We start from the raw sequence: 18916 nt of genomic DNA, 5'->3' as shown, positions 1-18916 counted from the left end.
ACCGAGCCGGACGGGTCCTTAAGGACATAGCTGCTAGACTGGGACTGCAGCAGGTGGTGAGGGAACCAACAAGAGGAAACACATGCTGGACCTCATCCTCACCAATCTGCCCGCTGCAGATGCATCTGGCCATGACAGTATCATTAGAAGTGACCACCACACAGTCCTTGTGGAGACAAAGACCCATCTTCGCATTGAGGATACCTTCCATCATGTTGTGTAGCACTACCATCGTGCAAAATGGGATAGACTTCGAACAGATCTAGCAACTCATGCCTGGGCATCCATGAAGTGTTGTGGGCCATTAGCAGCAGCAGAATTGTTTTCAACCACAATCTGCAACCTCATGGCCCGACATATCCCCCACTCTACCATTACCACCAAGCCAGGGGATTAACCCTGGTTCAATGAAGAGTGCAGGATGGCTTGCCTGGAGAAGCACCAGGCATACCTAAAAATGAGATGCCAGGTTGGTGCAGCTGCAACACAGGACCACCTGCGTACTAAACAGCAAAAGCAACATGCAATAGACAAAACGTAAGTGATCACACAGCCAACGGATCAGACCTGAGCTGTGAAGTCCTGCCACATCCAGTCGTGAATGGTAGTAGACAATTAAACAAAAAGGCTCTAGCAAAAAATCCCATCTTCAATGATGGGTGAGCACAGCACATCAGTGCAAAAGTCAAGGTATCTTCAGCCAGAAATGCCGAGTGGATAATCCAACTTGGGCTTCTCCTGTTGTCCAGTATCACAGATGTCAGTCTTCAGCCAATTCAATCCACTCCTCCAGGTATCAGAAAAAAGCTGAGCACACTGGATATTGCAAAGGATATGGGCCCCGACAATATTCTATCTGTAAAATCCTTAACAGTGCAGAAGGAGACTGTTCAGCCCATTCTGTCTGCACCAGCCCTCCAAATGAGCACTCTTGCCCCAACCTTGTAACTCCAGCTAACCTGCACATCTTTGGACATGAAGGGGCATTTAGCATGGCCAAGCCACCTAACCGGCATATCTTTGGGCTGTGGGAAGAAACCAGAGCACAGCAGACATGGGGAAGAACGAGCAAATTCCACACAGGCAGTCACCCAAGTCCAGAATTGAAGCGGGTCCCTAGCACTTTGTGGCAGCAGTGCTAACCACTGTGCCATCATACCTCCTCTGGTACTGGTTCTCGTACTTGAGGCTTGAGCTCCTGAACTAGCTATGCCCCTAACCAAGCTCTTCCAGTGCAGCTGCAACACTGGCATGTACCTGGCAATGAGGAACGTTGCCGTGAAATATCCTGACCACCAATAGCAGGACAAATCTAATCTCGGCAATTACCACCCATCAGCAGACTGATTGAAAGTGTTTTAAAAAATTCATTTACAGGATGTAGCCATCGCTGGTTAGACCAGCATTTATTGCCCATCCCTAGTTGCCCTTCAGAAGGTGGTGATGAGCTGCCTACTTGAACTGCTGAAGTCCCTGAGGTACATCCACGATATTGTTAGGGAGGGAATTCCAGGATTTTGATCCAGCGACAGTGAAGGAACAGCGATTTATTTCCAAGTGGGGGTGGCAAGTGGCTTGGAGGGGAACCTCCAGGTGGTGGGGTTCCCAGGTATTTTCTGTCCTGCGAGACGGTAGTGGTTGTGGGATTGGAAGATGCTGCCTAAGCAACATTGGTGAGTTCCTGCAATGCATCTTGTAGATGTTGACATCTATCATGTGGCACTTATACAGTAATAATCTGCTCGCTGACGCTCAGTTTGGGTCACTCTGATCCATGCCTGATTTCAGCCTAACTTCAAACCAGGACAAAACAACTGAATTCCAGAGGTGTGGCAGTGCCGCATGTCACTGCCCTTGATATCTGGTCACATTTGACCGAGGGTGGCATCAAGTAACCCTAGCAAAACTGAAGTCAATGGGCAATCTCAGATTGGAGTGCAGTAGGCTATTATCCACTTGCCTGGATGAGTGCATTTCCAACAACACTCAATGCTATCCAGAACAAAACAACCTGCTTGATCAGTACCACCATAATTCACTCTCCCCAATGCACAGTGGCAACAGTGTCTTATCATCTACAAGATACATTGCAGCTAGGGCAGCACGGTGGTGCAGTGGTTAGCACTGTTGCCTTGCGGCACCAAGGACCAGGGTTCAATCCCAGCCCCGGGTCACTGTCCATATGTACATTCTCCGCATGTTTGCGTGGGTCTCACCCCCACAACCCAAACCCCTGTAGTGCCAGGTGCTCCATTATCTGGCACAGATGGCGCATGGTCTCGCCGGTGAGTCTGAGTAGGTGCCAGCACACATGGCCTGGCTGCTCCTTGAAGGACGAGCAATGACGATATACATGTGGCCTGATGCGGCGCCTGCTTTGCACCTCCTCTTAGGCCTGTTGAACAGCCGGTACTTGAGCTTCACCAGTTGACCCTTTCTTTTCTGGGTCCTCCCTGAGCCCTGGCTCTGCTCCTCCAGTCTTCATGCATCTGCAATGGCAGCCTCGACCAGGTGGATAGTGAGCAGATCTGGCTGTACTCCAAAATCTTTATCTCTGCAGGTGGTAGGTGCAGGTCAGTACTCAACACCGAGAACTGCCAATCTCCAGACTCAATTCTGTAACTCACCCGCTTCATTCTGGATCACACCGTCTTCACCTTTGACAATAAGTTCTTCATCCAGACACACGGAACAGCCATTAGGGCCATATTCGCACCTCAATATGCCAACATCTTCATGCACAAGTTTGAACAAGACGTCCTCACTGTACAGGACCTTAAACCGCATTATACTCCACATACATCGGTGACACTTTTTTTCCTTTGGACCCACGGCAAACAATCACTGAAACGACTACACAATGACATCAGTAAGTTCCACCCCACCATCAGACTCACCATGGACTACTCTCCAAAATCGGTTGCATTCTTGGACACACTCATCTCCATCAAGGACAGTCACCTCAGCATTCGCTTTACTGCAAGCCCACGGATAACCTCACGATGCTCCACTTCTCCAACTTCCACCCTAAACACATTAAAGAAGCCATCCCCTATGGACAAGCCCTCCTATACACAGGATCTGCACAGACGAGGAGGAGTGTAACAGACATCTACAGACGCTGAAAGATGCCCTCGTACCAAGGGGATATGGCACTCTACTCATCGATCGACAGTTCCAACGCGCCACAGCAAAAAACCGCAACAACCTCCTCAGAAGACAAGCATGGGACACAACCGACAGAGTACCCTTCGTTGTCCAGTACTTATCAGGAGCGGAGAAACTACATCTTCTTCGCAGCCTTAAACATGTCATCGATGAAGATGAACAACTTGCGAAGGTCATCCCCATACACCCACTACTTGCCTTCAAACAAACGCGCAACCTCAAACAAACCATTTTTTGCAGCAAACTACCCAGCCTTCAGAACAGTGACCACAGCACCACACAACCCTGCCATGGTAATCCTGCAAGACGTGCCAGATCATCGACATTACACGTGGGAACGCCACCCACCAGGTAAGCGGTACATACTCTTGCAACTCGGCCAACATTGTCTACCTCATACGCTGCAGGAAAGGATGTACCGAAGCGTGGTACCTTGGCGAGGCCACGCAGATGCTGCGACAACGGATGAACAGACATTGTGCGACAATCGCCAGACAGGAATGTTCCCTTCCAATCGGGGAACACTTCAGCAGTCAAGGGCATTCAGCCTCTGATCTCCGGGAAAGGCGGCCTTCAGGACGCGCGACAAAGCAGAATCGCCGAACAGAAACCTAGAGCCAAGTTCCGCACACGTGAATACGGCCTCAACTGGGACCTTGGATTCATGTCGCATTACATTCATCCCCCACCATCTGGCCTGGGCTTGCAAAATCCTACCAACTGTCCTGGTTTGAGACAATTCACACCTCTTTAACCTGGTATTACCCCTATCTCTGGATCTGTAAAGACTTTAATTACCTGCAAATGCTAGCATTCAAAGCATTGTCTTGTATCTTTGACTTTGTCTGTATATGTTTCTGGAACCTACCTCTACATGCACCTGAGGAAGGAGCAGTGCTCCGAAAGCTAATGATTTGAAACAAACCTGTTCGACTTTAACCTGGTGTTGTAAGACTTGTGGCTCCTGTCCTGTATCCCCCAGTGGGGTCTACCATGCAGCTCCTCACTGGTGGCCTGTGTGTTATCCAGCCTTCAGGGTGACAACTAGTTGTGTGGTGTGGATGGTTGATGTGTCCTGTCAGTTGCCGCCATGCTAAGAGGCTTGTGTGCAGGCAGATCCTACAGCTGGGGGTGAGCAAGGGAAGTGTACGTTTGCTGGAAGTTTAGCTGCAGTGTGAGATGACACCTGGGTGTGACACAGGCTGTGACAGTGAGTTGGTCAGGGTGGATGGGAGCAGGGGCATTGTGGAGAGGCAGGATTTGAAGACAACTCATGGTCCTGAGGGATGGACTACCTGATAATGTGACTGGTGAGCCCTCTACTCTGAGAGGGGCAGTGTGCCAGGTAGGATGCCAATGGACACGGTGCATGTGTCTTTTTGTGTGGAAGAAATTCTACCAATAATCTCCTGTTTCTTGGCTGAGGAGTGGCAGCACTTGGTGGGCCAGTGATTGAGCTTGGCCTCGCCCATCCCGTTGATGGTACAGAGTCTGAGGGTTTCCGGGGGGGTGGGGGGTGGGCTGCGGGGGATGGGGGGGGGGGGGAGTGGGCTGGGGGAGTTCCCACATGACGTAGCACTTGGGGAGAATGGGATCAAAGGCTACGGGGAGAAAGCAGGATTAGGCTATTGAGTTGGATGATCAGCCATGATCGTGATATATGGCGGGGCAGGCTCGAAGGGCCAAGAGGCCTCCTCCTGCTCCTATCTTCTATGTGTCTATGTATCTATGACCAGAGGCTCTCTCAGCATTTACCAGACACAGTCAGCAGTGTGAACAGCCAGGGTTTGTACGTTGCACCAAAGAGTTACATTTAAATGGCATACTGCAGCAATGGGAGTCTGAGCCAGGTCACCCTGATACCAGGGGACACCCTGAGTCTGTGCACTTTCCACCAAGTATTACGACCCCAGACCGGGCCCCAACTAGGAAAGTGTACTGAAACCCCAATATTTCTGTTTATTTTAAGCCTGTATTGAAAGAATGATTGGCTCCAGGAGTGATTGCATGGAAAATAGCGCTTTGGTAGTTCTAAAACAAAACTTTATTGTGCACACAATATTAGGGCAGCATGGTGGTGCAGTGGTTAGCACTGCTGCCTCCCCGCGCCGTGGACCCGTGTTCAGACCCAGCCCCAGGTCACTGTCCCTGTGGAGTTTGCACATTCTCCCTGTACCTGCGTGGGTCTCAAACCCACAACCCAAAGAGGTGCAGAGTAGATGGGTTTGCGATGCGAAATTGCCCCTTATTTGGAAAAAAATGAATACTGTGTTAAACTTTTGACTTTGCACACACAAAAAAAACTTACAATTACCCCTTAGCGCTACTATACAATTTCTTATAAACAAGTCATAGAGTCATGGATGTTTACAGCATGGAAACAGGCTCTTCTGCCCAGCTTGTCCATGCCGCCCAGTTTCAATCACTAAGCTAGTCCCACTTATCCCTCTATACCTACCCTGCCCACGTAACTGTCGCACTGTTTGTTAAAGGAAAGAATTGTATCCGCCTCTACCACTGCCTCTGGCAGTTCGTTCCAGATGCTCACCACCCTCTGTGTGAAAAAATTCCCCTCTGGTCTCTTTTGGATCTCTCCCGTCTCACCTAAAACCTTTGCCCTCTAGTTCTGGACTTTTCGGAAAAGATGGTGACTATCTACCTTATCTATGCTCCTCATTATTTTATACACTTCTATAAAATCACCCCTAAGCCTCCAACGCTCCAGGGCAAAAGTCCCCTCCTATCCATTCTCTCCTTACAACTCAGACAATCAAGTCTTGGTAGCATCCTCGTAAGTCTCATCTGCACTCTTTCTAGTTTAGCAATGTCCTTCCTATAATAGGGTGACCAGAACTGAACTCAGTATTCCATGTGTGGTCTTACCAATGTCTTATACAACTATAATAAGTCGTCCCAACTCCTGTATTCAATATTCTGACCAATAAAACCTAACATGCTTCTTCACCACTCGGTCCGCCTGCGGCTCCACCTTCAAGGAACTATGAACCTGTACCCCTAGATCTCTTTGTTCTGTGACTCTCCCCAACTCCCTACCATTAACTGCCCTGATTTGATCTACCAAAATCATCACCTCACTTTTATCCAAATTAAACTCCATCTGTCATTCATTTCATCTGCCCACTGGCCCAATTGGTCAAGATCCTGTCACAATCTTATGTAACCTTCTTCACTATCCACTATGCCACCAATTGTGGTGTCATCTGCCAACGTACTAACCATGCCTCCTACATTCTCATCCAAATCATTAATATATATAACAAATAACAGTGAAAGAAACATACAGCTCTCAATCCAGTGTATAAATCAGCAGGGCACAGAGTAATACTTGCTTTATAAAACAAATATGGCTCCAATTGGAACCCCTTCAGACTCTGGCTGAATGTCTTCAAAAAGCATTTTTAACTAGGTTGTTTCAGCCTCTTCCTTGTCTTCAGATGAGATTGTCTGCTTTAAAATGTTACTACCCTTTAAACTATCCTACTGGGAAGAAGATCTGCCTTTACTTGTGGACTCTATGGTAGCCAGATCTGACCTTACCTCCTCTCACTCTCTCAAAGCTTCTCCCAAAACTCACTGCCTCTCTCTGCCTCCCTGGGCTCCACTTGGCAAATACCTCGGGCTGGATTCTCTGTTTTTGGGACTATGTCCCCACACCGTCGTAAAAACTGTGGACTTTCACGCCAGAAAAATTGGCGTGAAAGGGCCAAAAATTCCTAGCCCTGCTAGCAGGGACCCAGCATACACCTAGCAGCTTTTGCTGTGGATACGGACCCCCACACTTCTGGGTCAGAAACCGCGCATGCGCACAGCGGCGGCCTCCACCAGCCGTGCCATGCTCCATGGCAGACTCAGACCGCGGAGCTGGACATTAAAAATGGACCCCCCGATCGGCCGGGCGCCTGACTGCCCCACCCAAACATTGCCCGGCTCGGAGAGTATGCCGCTTTTCAGGGCCCGCAGTATCAGGGAACCGGCGCCGGACCCGATTCCATGCGGGATAATGGATTCTATAAACCCGGCACCTGCCTGATTTCAGCAAAGGGGGTGCAGAGAATCCATCCCCTCATCTCCTCCAAGCTGAAAGGCTCCAAAGGAATATTAAGTACCCAGGGACTTCCCCAGTCAATCCTCTTTCCACTGGTCAATTTCACCTGCTGTTTCCTAGAAGTAAAACACAATCCTTTTTAAAACCATGACCATTGTAGTCAAACATATTATACCACCAGGCTTTGAGCTCGTAACTAGTCCCAATATTTAGATGCCAACATTTCGAAAATCCTTCCAATTGTCACAGAAGTCATTCCCCCTTGAGAGTGCTGGAGCACTGTGGAGGTGCAGCACATGCGGTGTTCAGCCCACCCAGGGGCTGGTTTAGCTCACTCAGCTAAATCGCTGGCTTTTAAAGCAGACCAAGCAGGCCAACAGCACGGTTCGATTCCCGTACCAGCCTCCCCGGACAGGCGCCGGAATGTGGCGACTAGGGCCTTTTCACAGTAACTTCATTGAAGCCTACTCGTGACAATAAGCGATTTTCATTTCATTTTCATTTTCACCAATCGCAGTCAAATCCATGCAAATGATGGATTCACATAGAGCTGCCGGTGTAGGGCGCAAACATCACTGCCAAGGCCTGTAGGTGACTGGAGAATCGAGTCAGAATCAGCGCCGGGCACAAATCCTGATTTTTGCTCCATCCAACATTCTCCGCCGGTTGCTGATTCTCGCTGTCAGCATTGGACAGTGGAGAACCCAGCCCAAGATTTTATAGTTAGACAATGTGCCATGCTGTGGGCTTTTCAGTGCTCTCTGGAGCATACTCTCTTAGATGATATTAGCAAATTGATATTAATTTATCAATTTTTTTTGGATTGAGATCACACAGACCTCTACAAAAGCTACAGATATTTTAAATTGGCCACAGCTGACAATGGAGCGCCAAGTATAACTTTATGCAAGCACCTTGGCTTTGAATGAGTTAAAATGAGTTAAACTAAATCTGTGTCCTTGGAATCGGTAAACTTGCTGAAGTTAATATTTTCATCATTTTGTTTCATAGTGTGCATCTAATCGGATGTTTTTTTAGAAAATAGGTTAAATGGTAAAGAAGGTTCGGGACAAGGAATTAAATGAGTTGAATTGCACAAAATTGTATTTGCATCCTTATTTGCAATGCAAGTGCACCTTTAATATACACATCAGCAAGTTGAACACCGCAAACTGGTGCAAACCGAGATGCCCTGTCTGAAACACTGATGGATATGTTCAAGAGTGACATGAATTTACAAAAGAAAATTGAATAAATATATATTTAAAATCCAGTTGAGCCCCAAGTATGTAATCAGGAAATGATTTGCATATTTAAATAAAGCCCCACACTGTCCGGAGGATCTCTGTACTCACCTGCTGAAAGGAGCAGGTTAGAATCATAGCCTGCAGGATGGCTGCAGGAATTGTGGGGATATGTTGCCAGCTCCCGTTTCCTGTCAGTTGAGGCAGAAAACTCCCAGACCCCATGCACAGAAGGCCCGGGTGATTCCCACCTGCATGACTCCCAGCAGACATAAAATCTGGGCTACAGCAGCTTAAAACGAGCAGTTATATATTGTTATAATAGTAACTGAAGATAGGCAGATAATGTACAACCCCAATGAACCAATAGTGAATGATGGTCCATAATCGTGCTCCGCTCCTATTTTCCTGCGCCCCTCCTCTGCTCCACATTTCTGGACATTTATTCAGAAGTGTGGGGCCTACAGGCTCACGAGCAAACTTCATTGTGGTGATGGAGCATTGTGGAAAACAGGACAAACCCCCTTTCTACAGCACTAGATTCCGTAAGGTAAGTTTAAAGGTCCATTGTGAATTTTAGTGAATGAGTGAATGGGCATTGTGGTAGGGTGGGTAGGTGAGTACGGTAAAAGTTGATAGGTGGGTAGTGTGGGAGGTGGGTACAGTGGTAGGTGGATAGGATGGAAGATGGGTAGGGTGGTAAGTGGATAATATGATGAGGGGTTGAGGTGCGTAGTTGCACAAGTGAGCTGGGGTTTGTAAGCTCAGGTCAGATGGGGTTGTGAGGTCAGTGGCCTAGAGGTTGGAGTGTGTAGAACATAGAACATAGAACAGTACAGCACAGAACAGGTCCTTCGGCCCTCGATGTTGTGCCGAGCAATGATCACCCTACTTAAACCCACGTAACCCGTATACCCGTAACCCAACAATCCCCCCATTAACCTTACACTACGGGCAATTTAGCATGGTCAATCCACCTAACCCGCACATCTTTGGACTGTGGGAGGAAACCGGAGCACCCGGAGGAAACCCAAGCACACACGGGGAGGACGTGCAGACTCCACACAGACAGTGACCCAGCCGGGAATCGAACCTGGGACCCTGGAGCTGTGAAGCATTGATGCTAACCACCATGCTACCGTGAGGCCCAAAGTTGGTTGGTAGAGGGTAGTCAGGTCTGGTTGGGAGGGGTGGTTAGGTGCTGGGGACTATTCAGGTCGGGTCAAAGGGGGTAGTCTGGTCAAGTCGGGATGAATTGGAGTGCCGTGGGTTTGAGGGGGAGAACCTGGGAGGGGGAGGGGGCATCCATTCTGGAGTTACTCTGGAGTTAGACTAGGATTTACCTGACTAATAATGACAGGGTAACTCTCCAGGTCAGTAAGTCTGAACTGTCTGAAGTCTCCCGACTCAACCTCCGAGGCGGAGACGTTCTCTAAGAGCCCTGAGAGCACGAGGATTTTCCGCCATGAGTTCAAACTTCCCAGACAATTCCCACTGACGTCAGCATGTCAGGACTTCCACAGGGTTCCACCGCACAGCCTGCGTCATACTCGTACGTCTGGTCTTTGACAGCCAGAGACTGGAAGACCGAGGTCGATCACTCATTTACTCTGTAGAGTTTAATTCATATACCTAACTCTTGTGCTGAGAGGGTGAAGTTAGAAGGTTTGTATTTCCTGAAATCGGTTTGTATTTCCTGAAATATGGAAGAAGGAAAAGGTATCTGATCAAAGTATTTAAAATGTGAACAGGGTGGACAGAGAGTAGCTATTTAAGAGGGCATGACCTTAAAATTAGACCAAAGCCATTTTGGGAGAAATCGGAAAGTGCTTTTTCACTCTGAGTCGGATAATATCAGGAATGATATCCCCCCAAAAGGCTGTTGATCTTGATGGCCAATTGGAGTTTTTAACACTGAATCATTTAATTTTTAATCAGTAAGCGTATCGAAGGGCAGTGAGCAAATGGGTAAACGGAGTTGAGATACAGATCAGCCATAATGTAAATGAGTGACAGAGAAGGCCATTCAGAGCAGGGGCTGGATGGCCTCAATGAAGAAGATAGTATGAGAAACCGTCCCTTGCAGTAAATGATTCTGTCCTGTAGGGTAACTGAGCTTCTTGTTCACAGGTGGAGTCATCAATCTGACTGTTCCAATAGTCCTGCCGGTCAGCACTGAAGACAAAGATCGTTTGGGTTGTTGCTCGGCCTTTGCCCTCGTGTACTCGGGTCGTAGAGTGGCCATACTCCAAAATCCAGAATTTTACTCACACAGGAAAGAGGAACGCTGTGCGCGACAGTGGGGAACAACCTGCGAAAAACATCCCTACATTAAGGTACATGATGATGTTGGCTGTTCTTTGCATGCGCCATTGAACAAATACCAGTATTCACTCCTTAGTTACTCAGGGTGGGATTTCCAGCCCTTCCCACCGTGGGATCTTCCGGTTCCGCCAAAGGCAACCCCGTGGGAAGGGTTCCCCGGTAGTAGGACGGGCGAGCCATGCAAAACTCCGTAGGGGACTGGAATATCCCACTACCAGCCAATGTTGAACTGCCAACCCTGCCAAAAAACACACGCCAGGGGTGGGAAATCTGGCTCTCGGTCTCTACCTAATCTGTTTAGTACAGGTTAGCAAGCCAGTGATCCTGAACATACTAAACACTAACCTGTATTGACCTCTAACCTCACATTGACCCCTAACCTCATACTGACACCCAGGTTCTACAGCAGTAACTTGCATTTATATAGCACCTTTAACATTGTATAATAATCCTAAGGCACTTCCCAGGAGCATTGTCAACAATTGGCAGCAAACTAAATTGATGCAGAAGCTTGGTTGTATAGATTTTCAGGAAAATATGGGGGAGGGGGGAGTAGAGAGGTGCAGAAACTTATTGAGGGGGAATTCCAGAGCTTGGCGCTGTGGCAGCTGAAAACATGGCTGCTAACCGTGGAGCAGTTAGAATTGCTGATGCTCAAGAGCCTAGAATTGGAGGAGCACAAAGATCTTGGGAGGGTTATGGCACTGGAGGAGGTCACAGAGATCGGGAGGAGCGAGATCATGGATAATTTGATAACATGGGTGATACTTTGCTGAGGACCAATGCAAGTCAGAGACCGTCACCGTATTTCGGCGCATGCGCAGGGGGGTGTCTTCTCCACGCCGGCCATGGCGGAGCCCTACAGGGCCGTATCGGAAAGAAGGAGTGCCGTCCCACCATCCATGTGGGACCATGTCTAATCCACGCCGGCGGGACTGGCCAAAACGGATGGCCGCTCGGCCCATTGGGGCCCAGAGAATTGCCCGGGGGGCTGCTTCCAACGGCCCCCGACCGGCATAGCGTGAACCCCGCCCCTGCCGGAAAACCGGCGACGGAGAATGCGGCAGCCGGCGTTGGGGCGGCAGGGCGGGATTCACGCCACCCCCCGGGGATTCTCCGAACCGGGGGGGGGGGGGGTTGGAGAATCCCGCCCTTCATATATAAACTAATGAAGAACTTGAAGCACCAATTTGAGGGAAACCCTACGGTGTGAGCCAACACGGTTTAACGGCTTTGAAAGTGGAGAATGTTATAAGAAGTGTTAGTAAATTTTAAGATTCTTTTGGCACCTCTCTCTGGGGTGCTACCTTCTTTAATAACTAGAATTTAACTTTGTTGTGGAAGAGCGAGTGAATGAATCAAGGCTCCAACTTTAGGGTTGCCAACCATTCTTGACATGTCCTGGAGTCTCCAAGAATGAAAGATCAATCACCTACATAAACACTGCTAAGTAACCCAGAAGAAAAGTAGCATTAACAAGTTGTGTGTTTTCATTCTTTGGACACTTTTGTTTATTCACCAAAATAATACTGGAGTTGGAGGGGGGAAAGTCAGTTTGATTGGGCAGGGTGGTTACAGGTGAGAGGTCATGTGATAAAACCTCCAGGGTGCAAGTAGAGTTGGCAACTAGGCTACTTCTAAATGGCTGCCAGAAGATACTTAATTCATGGGAAGATTCTGTCCCTCTCTGTGACGCTCCCCACAGGGACACTCCTGAGATTGGGAGACTCATCTGACACCACAGGCCAGCAGCTTTCGATGAGCTGTGCCACTGCATCGCTCCTTACTGGCCAAATGTAATTTTAAGTTTAGACTTTGACGAAGCTAGGGAATCACTGAGTCTGAGTTATATCTTAGCTATATCACAGCATTTACAGTGCAGAAAGAGGCCATTGGGCCCATTGAGTCTACACCGGCTCCTGAAAGAGTACCCTACCCAAGCCCACACCCCCTACCTTATCCCCATAAGCCAGCAACCCCATCTAATGTTTGGACATGAGCGTGACCAATCCTCCTAACCCTCACATCTTTGGACTGTGGGAGGAAACCAAAGCATCCGGATGAAATCCACGCAGTCACGTGGAGAATGTGCAGGCTCCGCACAGACAGTGACCCAAGCCGGGAATCGAACCTGGGTCCCTGACACGGAAGCAACAGTGCTAACCACTGTGCTACCATGCCACCCAGCTGATGGTGTTACTTCCGTCTGCAGCAACAAAGTTCATCAGTAAGAAGACCACATCCAAAGTGCCGTATTTTATCGATGGGTGCAGGCATAATTAGTTTCTGGAGGTGGTGATGGGTTATTTAAAATAGAGCCCATTTTTAAATGTTGCTTTACTAATGACTGTTTCAGATGGTGATGGAAAGTGGAGACTGGCTGGTTGGAGGTGACCTTCAAGTACTGGAGAGGATTCGGTGGAATGATGGTCTGGATCAGTATCGCCTCACTCCTCAGGAACTCAAGCAAAGATTTAAGGACATGAACGCTGGTATAATTTCTCCACAGTTACTAGATTTCCATTCCTCAGCTCAGTATTGATGATAGGGCTGAATGAATTCACCCTATTATTGTCTGCTGTGAACCAGCCTGGCTCCTTCAGTAATCTCCATTCCCTTCTGTAATAAATCACCCTTAACATTGTGTATTTAGTGCTTCCTCGGTCTGTCATTGTTTCTTGTTCCAGCTGTTTCTTTAAGGCCATGAAAGATAACCTAGATATTGCCATTCTTGAAAGGGACCCAAGCCATTGCAGTCTTTCTTGCATCTCCTGTGTGAACATTGTTTTTAGGTCATGTCATACTCCATTAATATTATTCTTAATTCCTCTATTCATCCAACAATTACAAAACTTGTGGATTTCGGTACTGAAATCATACTGAAGATTGTATTTGTAGGTGATTATTGTGCAGTTTGGGAGAGGGGTGCTTATTTTGATATGAGGGTTTATCAATTTATAATTTTCCTAAAGAGTGTAAGGAGTGATAAGTCTTTATGCAGAGGTTGTTGCAACACATTTTATCACAGGTAATTTTAAGGGCAAAGTGACTAAGTATTTGAAATATTGGGTGAAAGCGAAGAAACAGGACCAATTGTGAATTGTTCTAGTAAAGAGCTTGAACAGACACAATAGACCAAATGGCTCCCTTGATATGGGCTTTGCTGGATCATCTTATGACAGGTGTCAGGTGGAAAATACAATTGGCAACCAAGAGGAATGCAGAAACTAGAGAGTATTGGCCAATGGATATTTTTCAGGCTAGAGGAAGGTTTGTAATGGTGTTCCCCAGGGGTCGGTATTGGGACTCTCACTTTTCATGATATATATTAGTGATGTCGATCTTGGTGTGCAGGGGACAATTTTAAAGTTTGCGGATGACACAACACTTGGAAGTATTGTAAACTGTGAAGAAGACAGGTAAAACCTCACAAGGACATAGACAAGTGGGTGGAGTGGGCAGATAGGTGACAGATGAAGTTCAATGCGGATAAGTGTGTGGTGATGGCATTTTGGGAGGGAGAACATGGAGGCAATATAAAATAGGCAGTACAATTCTTAAAGGAGCAGGGGGGCCTGGGTGTATATGTGCATAGATCATTGAAGGTGACAGAACAGTGCAGAGAGCAGTTGATAAAGCAGATAGTATTCTGTGTTTTATTAATAGGGACATAGAGTACAAGGAGGTTATGCTGAACATACACACGACCTCAGTTAGATCTTAGCTTGAATATTGTGCACCATTCTGGGGGCCACACTATAGGAAGGATGTGAATGCATTGGAGAGAGTGCAGAAGAGGTTTACAAGAATAGTTCAAGGGATAAAACCTTCAGTTATGACGATAGATTGGAGAGGTTGGGACTGTGCTCATTGGAGAGAAGAAGGCTGAGAGGAGATTTGATAGAAACGTTCAAAATCATGAGGGGGCTGGACAGAGTAGACAGGGAGAAACTGTTCCCACTTGTAAAAGGATCAAGAACGAGAGAGTGATTTGCAAAAGAAGCAAATGTGATGTGAGAAAAGACTTTCCCACATATTGGATGGGAACTTCTGGTCCTGCCCATCAGGCACCAGAAATTTTTTCAGTGTCCTCAAAAATTGTCCGTCCCGCCTGCAACCATTGCCACGGTGGGCGGGACTGGATTTTTGGGTGATTTTGCCTGGAAGCATTCAAAGGGCATTTAGGATCATTTGGATGGAAACAAATTGCAGGATTACAGCGAAAGGCAGGGCATCAAGTCACAATGCTTGTTTGCAGAGCTTGTGCAGACACGATGAGCCAAATGGTCTCTTCCTGCGTCGTAACAATCTTGTGATTCTGTGATCCAAGACTAGATGTGCAAAGATTTCCTCCAATTAAATATTTGGAATACTGAAGCCATTGTTTTCACTCCCCAGTGAAACTCCATTCCCTCGCAATCAGCCAATTCCTCTTCTTGCTAACAGTTTAACATTAAGCCAGTCTGCTCACAACCTTGACCCGAGGATGGGATTCCAACTTCATATTCACACCATCACTAAGACCACCGATTACTATCTCCATAACATCAACTTGCCCCTTGTCTCAGATCATCTGATGAAACCCTCATTCATGACTTCATTATCACTAGACTTGATTATCCCAATATCTTCCAGGCTGGTCTCCTACATTCTACCCTCCCTAAGCATGAGGGCATCCAAAAGTACACTGCTTGTGTCTTACCTGGCACCACGTCCCGTATCACTCCTGTGCTGGCTGACCTCCATTGACTCCCAATTAAGCGGTTATTTTAAAATGCTCATCCTGATTTTAAATCCCTCCATGGTCTCACCCTCCCTATCTCTGTAGTCTCCTCAATAACCCTCCAAGATACCGAATTCTGGCCCCTTGCACATCCTTGATTTTAGTCATTCTACCATTGGTGTTTACACCTTCTGTTGTCCAGACCCGAAACTCTGAAATTCCCTCTCCCCACCGTTACCTTGCTCTCCTCCTTGAAAATACAAGTTGTTATTATTGCTTCCAGCTATTACCTATAGCTGACTGTCGTGTTCAGATAAAAGCCAATTACTGCAGATGCCGGAATCTGAAACAAAATCTGAAAACGCTGGACAATCTCAGCAGGTCTGACAGCCTCTGTGGAGAGAGATCTGAGCTAATGTTTTGAGTCTGGATGGTCATCCAGCCAACGTTCGCTCCATTCTCTCTCCACAGATGCTGTCAAACCTGTCCAGCATTTTCTGTTTTTGTTGTGTTATATTGTTTGAGTGAACGTGTAAGAACCGCCTGAAAATTAGTTAGATCACCAATTTTGGATAAACTTTAGAGTCGGCTTTTCACAACTATTTGAACAGGTTTGCCTGCATTTCCGTGGAAGGGTGCACAAATGCGGTGTTGCCGTTTTGAGAATGATGCCTTAGTCTAACTGTTCTCTGCTCCCCAGTAAACATAGGATAGCAGCTAATTTGTGAAATGCAGCTGGTAGTGGTCGCAGGAAACTATCTGTAACCAAAACAGGTTTGTGAGATTGGATCCAACCTCAACTTTCCAGCTTAACGAGGGATTCATTTGATTCCATTTGCATGAAAATTTTAATACTTTAAAGGCATCATATAAATGCAAAGTAGCTGTTGATCTTAGAATGGGAATAAAAACTTTTCAATTGGTGAAGGATGGACACAATCAACTGTAATCTATTAGCCAGGCCAAATGTATCTTTGATAGTCAGTAATTTCTTGTTGCATACGAGGAAAGGCTCAGGGACTTGAGGTTGTTTTCGTTAGAGAGGAGAAGGCTGAGAGGTGACTTAATAGAGACATATAAGATAGTCAGAGGGTTATATAGGGTGGACAGTGAGAGTCTCTTTCCTCGGATGGTGATGACCAACACGAGGGGACATAGCTTTAAAATGAGGGGTGGTAGATCTAGGACAGATGTCAGAGGCAGTTTCTTTACTCAGAGAGTAGTAGGGGTGTGGAACGCCCTACCTGCAACAGTAGTAGACTCGCCAACTTTAAGGGCATTTAAGTGGTCACTGGATAGACATATGGATGAAAATGGAATAGTGTAGGTCAGATAAGCTTCAGATGGTTTCACAGGTCGGCGCAACATCGAGGGCCGAAGGGCCCGTACTGCGCTGTAATGTTCTATGTTCTATGTTCTATAATACAAAGGTAATCCTTTCCTGTCTTTTTTGCAGATGCCATTTTTGCATTCCAACTCCGTAACCCTGTTCACAATGGCCACGCTCTACTGATGCAGGACACGAGGCGTCGCCTTCTGGAGCGAGGTTACAAGCGGCCGGTGCTGCTATTGCATCCACTCGGCGGCTGGACGAAAGATGACGATGTCCCGCTGGAATGGCGCATGAAACAGCACGCGGCAGTTCTGGAAGATGGCGTGCTGGACCCACAGTCAACCATTGTGGCCATCTTCCCTTCACCCATGATGTATGCCGGGCCAACGGAGGTTAGTAAGAGATCGATGAAAGGTAGGAAGCAGGCGGGCAAGTTAAGGCCACTCAAAACCCAAGAGCTTTGGGCATATGAGCATTTTGTGTTGATGACATGTGTGATCATTGCCTGAAATTCCTTGCCTCTTTCACCATCTTCCCTGTGCAATGTTTAAGGGCGGGATTCTCCAAACCCTCCCGCCAGTGGGATCTTTCAGTCCTGCAAGTCAACAGCGATTTGACTGGCTTGTCGCCTCCGTCCAGGAGAACTCTGAGGGATGGAAAATCCAGGCCTTAGTCCTTCTATTTCCATTATTTCTTTGGATCAAAATTGTTCTGTTGGTACTCACTGATGCCCCACAACATTTCCTAATATTGACATTTCCAATGGCCTAAACCAGCTTGTGTTACATATAGTAATGAGAGGTGGTATCCTTTCTGCTCATGGTGCACTTAGGTGAGTTAGAATGTTCTAAATAAGGTACAGCTCCTCTCAAACGGTAGGTGAAAATTAGAATTTTCTGAGTGTGGAGATTTTCAGTGGTAATTACTGTGGTTGGAAATGGGGCCAAAACATCCATTTCCCCCCCAACCACCACATGTAAGGGAGTGGGGGGGGGGGGGGAGTGTGGGGGGGGGGGGGGTCGTATCCAGGAGGTACCACAGATGTTCAGGGGGATCCTTTGGTAGTCAACACAGCGGCATTGCATGGGAATTGAGTGGGAAATTCAAACTTCCAATGAGCTATTAACAGATATTCCCATTTAAACTATTGCTACTGTAACCTTAACCACCGCTTTGGGCATCCCCACCCCAGTCCCTGACCGCTGTGCAATCCCCCCCCCCCCCCCCCCCCCCCCCCCCCCCGAAAGACGTCCCCATCCCTTCGACTAACCCCGACTATTTACCAATCCCCAATTAAACTTCTGACCCATGGCTACTCCCCACCAACCCTGACTATCCACCTGATTACCATGTCTACCCTCCCGACCTCCCCTACTAACTCGCAGCATCGACTCCCCGACTGTTCACTCCCCCCACCGATTGATCAGCTAACTTACCCCCCACCCCAAACCCAGCCTACTCTTCCCGATTCATTCTACACCCCTCCCCTCAGCCCATCCTAACCCCGCTCCACCCTCCCCACCCTTTCTACACCCTTACCTTAGCAATCCCCTTCTCCCTGGCTTCTCAAACTGGCTGGGGCCTTAACAATGAATGGCAGCTAGTGCTGTAAAAAGGGGATGTAGCTTCACTTCCCATGAAAGCCGCTGCACTACACTGCTCTAACCCAGCCCAAATCAGAGATTTGAATAAGGGAGGTGATTATCCCGACTAAGGTAGTTAAAACGGAGGGCATTGGCAATCCTTAGAAGTTCTGGCCCAATGTTCTCTATATGTCAGCCTTGAAAATACCACTGAAAATATGAGGTTACTGTGAACACAGTCTTGGGTCCGGAGGGTAGTCAGGGTGCTGAAACTAGTTGGGGTGGGTTGGGACACGGGGCAGGTCAGGAAGGTAGTCGGGGTATTGAGGGTGATAGTCGGGGGAGGTAATCAGGGGTGTTGGGATAGTCGGGGGTTAGTGAGGCGATCTGGAGATAACTTGCCAGGGATGTGAATAGGAAATTAAGTCTCTGTTTCTCCATCCCCTAAATTACTGGACAGGAAATCAGGGATTC

At 47.6% G+C, this 18916-nt stretch overlaps 1 protein-coding gene across 2 annotated transcripts in view; it reads left to right on the top strand.

Moving 5' to 3' along the window:
• The window catches only part of papss2b (3'-phosphoadenosine 5'-phosphosulfate synthase 2b), a 100888-nt gene that overhangs the window by 66396 nt on the left and 15576 nt on the right, over positions 1 to 18916 (top strand). For both annotated transcript variants that reach the window (XM_038822075.1, XM_038822076.1), the window contains 3 exons: positions 10609 to 10814; positions 13160 to 13295; positions 16983 to 17251. In XM_038822075.1, coding sequence (XP_038678003.1) covers positions 10609 to 10814; positions 13160 to 13295; positions 16983 to 17251 — 611 coding nt within the window. The remainder of the gene's footprint in view (positions 1 to 10608; positions 10815 to 13159; positions 13296 to 16982; positions 17252 to 18916) is intronic.

The sequence above is a fragment of the Scyliorhinus canicula genome, chromosome 16, assembly GCF_902713615.1.
Source record: "Scyliorhinus canicula chromosome 16, sScyCan1.1, whole genome shotgun sequence".
NCBI classification, from domain to species: Eukaryota; Metazoa; Chordata; class Chondrichthyes; order Carcharhiniformes; family Scyliorhinidae; genus Scyliorhinus; species Scyliorhinus canicula.
The sequence above is the reverse complement of the archived record's forward strand: the minus strand, read 5'-3'. Positions and strand labels throughout refer to the sequence as shown.